Genomic DNA, 4539 nt, shown 5'->3' on the forward strand with positions numbered 1-4539 from the left:
TGCTGAACTAAAACTGCAGGGGAGAATCATATGTACTACCTTCTAACTCTTATATCATCAATAGAATTGCAAGTAAATCTGAATTTGCAACACTGAATGTCAACAGTGTTGTCCTAATTACATCCATGAGGCAGCAATAAAGCACAATAGGGCAGAATTGGTGTAGAGTAGTAATAAACCCTCATTCTCCTTGACTATCAGATCCTGCCAAGACTGGAACACTGGCTACTGCTAAAAAAAACCCCAACAAAACACCAACGAAAAAGCCCTAAACTAAAAAGATTATATCAGTCAAATAAAAAGTATGGAAATTATCTATGATGACATTTTTATAAAAATATTATTTAGAGGAGAATTAACTTTCATGTGACATTAATGCATTTCTTTCAAGAAGTCATCTGGGTTTTCTGTCAATGCAACCCCAAGATCTCTGTGCTTGTATATTAGAGCACACAATTCATCTGCAGTTCTCAAAATCGCTTTACAAACATTGTTTTCCTTGGAGGTGCAGAGTTCTAACACTGCACAATCTTTAATGCATAGGGGAAAGGTCTTTATTTTATACACTGAAGACAAGTGATGAATAGCACAAAATTCCTGAGTAAATCTGGAAGGTCACTGCTAAGAACTAGGAATGCCAGCAGTAGTTAGAAAAATTAGTTTGACAGCCATGAATTTTAAAAACCACACAGTTTTACACCATATGCTTCAGGTATGATTTTTCCAGATATACATAGCTGCAGTTTTTGTTTATTAATTTTTTAGTTCTAATATTAAGGAGAAAGAGAAGGGGAGGACAGGAACAGGGCCAACTACCTTCATCACTTCCAAAACAAGTGTGTTCTCTATAGACCAGTTTCTTACAAACTCCTGAACAAAATCAGTGAAAGCTGCACAACAGTTCAAAAATCACATAAATGGTGATTTAAAAAAAAAAAGTGACAGTAAGCAATCTGTTGAACATGACCCTCCTGTGTCCCAGTTCTTCTGTCTACTCTGGAAGGAGACCATGTCAGGCTAAGGGAGAACACAAAAGCAGAAGACGCATGCCCCAGGCAGGTAAGTTAGTACATGATACAAATCACAAGCAACAATATCTATCAAGGCAGCAGCAAGTCTAACAGCCTAATAACAGAAAAGCATGAGAGCAGATCTGGGAATGACTGATTATCTAATGGTGACTGGTCCAAATAACAATGCAAATATACACTAAGCTGGCAGTGGGAACTTTCTGGTGCCAAGCCTTGTTATTAAAGCTATTATTGCCTCCTGATAACACAAATAGTATCTAATCTCAGACTGCAGGATGCTCTTTGTATGATGTTGGTTTCCTGGTTTGCCTGTTGCTTTCTAGGATTATGCTTTCATGACAGTGCTTGTTAGGTACAGTCACTCAATGGGAAATGAGCAGCACTGCTGAAAAAAAATCCCCAGTGAGTTCACTAAAATTAGGCATTTATTACTCAGATTATCTCTTTTGCAAACCAGTAACAGGAGAAATACACATCAATTAGCCCATGTTCACCAAATCATAAACATAAAAAAATGCATTTTGTTTCTGCATTTTGTTACCTAGAGACAGGGAAAGACCATCCTAATGCCTTCTGTAGAAGAATACTGTTACTGTTATTTATGACTGTAAATGCACTCTTCTTGTATTTAGATTTACTTAGAGAACATCTTTGACTCTCAAAACCAAAGTTTTCAGGAGAGTTTCAAAATTCCTTTTAAAGAACAATAATAAATCTATCATGAATCCCTAGGTAAATCATTCAGAGTGGATAAACCGTGAAAGCCTTATTTATACTTAAGTGTAAATAAAGACTTTCAGCTGAAGGAACTGAAAATAACTAAGAGCAAAAATTACCAAAGGAGAAGTCTCTTTCAAATAGCATAAGAGAGGAAAAAAAAAAAGGATCTCTGTAAACTGTTCTTCACGGTATGTACTAAACGGTATTTGTATAATTTTTTTCTGGTATAATTTGTTATTTAACTGTCTATTTTACTTATTGAGGCTTGAATACAACCATATGTGAGCAGTGTGTAGGTACATATAAAACAAACAGGTCATATTACTATTGCAAACACTTTTCCTACATACCCACCTAATTTTAAAGTCATGAACCATTCCACTGAAGCTGGTGGTATTACTCACACATCTGGAATTAAATGTGCTTCTACCTATCATAAACCTGAGTCAGACAAATAACACACAAGCACTTTCCATGCAGAGACATACCAGCTTGATTGACTGTGAAGGTTAATGCAACTTTGCCCTGGGCAGATGAGGGGCTTTATCACAGCCAGCATTACTCATATTCTCTAGGCATTGCTTTGCACAAACAGGCAGAAAAGCCCCCTCAAATTAAGTGTGGCTCAATAAAAACAGGATAAGCATTTATATGTATATCAGAGCGTGCATGTGTGTGAGTGTGCATGTATGTAAAAAGGATATTTTGCCTAACTAATTATACATACAAATGTATATAATTTTAAAAGACTAACTTCTTACTTGAACATCGACTTCGTCAGTTGCATTCCTGTGCCATGCACAAGCATTAAAAAAGCAACAGTTCTGTTTTCCTGAAAATTTTTTGAAACCACATAGTAAGTGCAGAGTGACCACTGAGTTTATTTCTAAAACTTTGCACCCAGTTGGTAAATAATATTTTTCCAGTATGCTGGGTGTTTGACTTGGATGAGCCAGTGACTTCAGTATACTGGTGAAAATTTTACACTAGCACACACTATATTTTATAAAACCATTTCACTCAAAAAACAAACAAAGCAACTTTTTTCCTCCCCTCCATTACACAAGTGTACAGGAACTACACCATAAGAGGTATTAGCACTGCTAGGAATGTGCAAAAGCAGAGCCGTCGTACCATGCAAAGCATGCAAAGAAAAAAAGTACTGAAGCACCAGAGGGATACACACATTTGTTAGAAGAGATTCTGTAAGCATACTAACCTGCTGGTTCTAATGAATTTTCTACCTTGTCGTTAACATCAAAAACACGATCATGAACACCTATAGTTTTCATACAGCTGTCTATAACAAAAACAGAGATAATAACCAAATGTTAGTGAGACACCCTTAAACTCCCCATTTTCTTTTTTTTTCTCTCTTTTTTCTCTTTATTTACTACATATAATTAAGCATATTGATATTTTAAAGTCTGTAGCATTTGTCTAAATGCAAGTATAATAATTTATTTGTACAACAGTTTAAGAAATGTTAGAACTGCTATGTAATAAAACGAAGCTTTATGAAAAATGATATGAAAATTATTAAAATCATAACACAAATGTTACTGTACAGAACAGTAACACCAGATTTAACAGTAACAAAAACATTTACTGCTGCTTACTAGACTATACATTAAAGCATGTGCTACAATGCCACCCTTGAAAGCTTAATCTGAAGAACTTACTTGCTGATCGCACGAAGACCTTCAGCTTTAGACAGGATCTCCTTCCATTATCTGGGATTGCAGAAGCTGTAAATGGGGAAGAAGGAAAGACAAGTGGAAGAGTAAGAGAGTGAAAATACAAACCATCTTTTCCGCTAAAACAGAATATCCTTTATCTTCCCCTTTCAGAGAATCACTTAGTTTTGGAAAAGACCTTTAAGATCATGGAGTCCAAGTATTAACCCTACTCTACCAAGTTCAGGACTAAGCCACATTCCTAAGTACTATATCTAGGTGACTTCTAAACACATCCAGGGATGGTGACTCAACCACCTCCCTGGGGAGCATGTTCCAAGGTCTGACAACTCTTTCCATGACAAAGTTCTTCCTAATGTCTAGTCCAAACTTCCCCTGGTTCAACTTGAGGCCATTTCCTCTATCAGCAGTTACTTGTGAGAAGAGACCAGTGCCTACCTCTTTACAATGTTCCTTCAGGTAGTTGCAGAGGGTGATGAAGTCTCCCCTCAACCTCCTTTTCTTCAGACTAAACAGCCTAGGTTCCCTCAGCCACTCCTCATAAGATTTGTTCCTAAGGCCCTTCACCAGCTTCAGTGTCCTTTTTTGGACATGCTCTAGCACTCCGATGTCTTTCTTACATTAAGGTGCCCAAAACTGGACACAATATTTGAGGTGTGACCTCACCAATGCCAAGTACAGAGGAATGACCACCTCCCTGGTCCTGCTTACCACACTATTTCTAATACAGACCAGGATGCCATTGGCTGCCGTGGTCAGCTGAGCACACTGCTGGCTCATATGCAGTCATCTATCGATCAGAGCCCACAATTCCCTTTCCGCTGGACAGCTTTCCAGCCACTCTTCCCCAAGCCTGTAGAACTGCATGGGGTTCTTGTGACCCAAGTGCAGCACCTGGCACTTGGCCTTGTTGAACTTCAGACAGCTGACCTCAGCCCATCAATCTAGTCTGTCCATGTCTCTCTGTAGAGACCCTCAAGCACATCAACACTCCCTCCCAACTTAGTGTCGCCTGCAAACTTACTGAGGGTGCATTCTATCTCTTCATCCAGATCACTGATAAAGATGTTAAAAAGAAGTGGTCCCAACAC

General features: G+C 38.0%; 1 protein-coding gene across 1 annotated transcript in view; it reads right to left on the reverse strand.

The window, feature by feature from the left end:
- The window catches only part of EFNA5 (ephrin-A5), a 109174-nt gene that overhangs the window by 2550 nt on the left and 102085 nt on the right, over positions 1 to 4539 (reverse strand). Inside the window, exons 3-4 of the mRNA XM_010007231.1 lie at positions 3434 to 3499; positions 2971 to 3051 (exon numbers count right to left, since the gene is read on the reverse strand). Of these exons, the coding sequence (XP_010005533.1) occupies positions 2971 to 3051; positions 3434 to 3499 (147 nt within the window). The remainder of the gene's footprint in view (positions 1 to 2970; positions 3052 to 3433; positions 3500 to 4539) is intronic.

This window comes from Chaetura pelagica, unplaced genomic scaffold, assembly GCF_000747805.2.
Source record: "Chaetura pelagica isolate M959 unplaced genomic scaffold, ChaPel_1.0 scaffold40, whole genome shotgun sequence".
NCBI lineage: Eukaryota > Metazoa > Chordata > Aves > Apodiformes > Apodidae > Chaetura > Chaetura pelagica.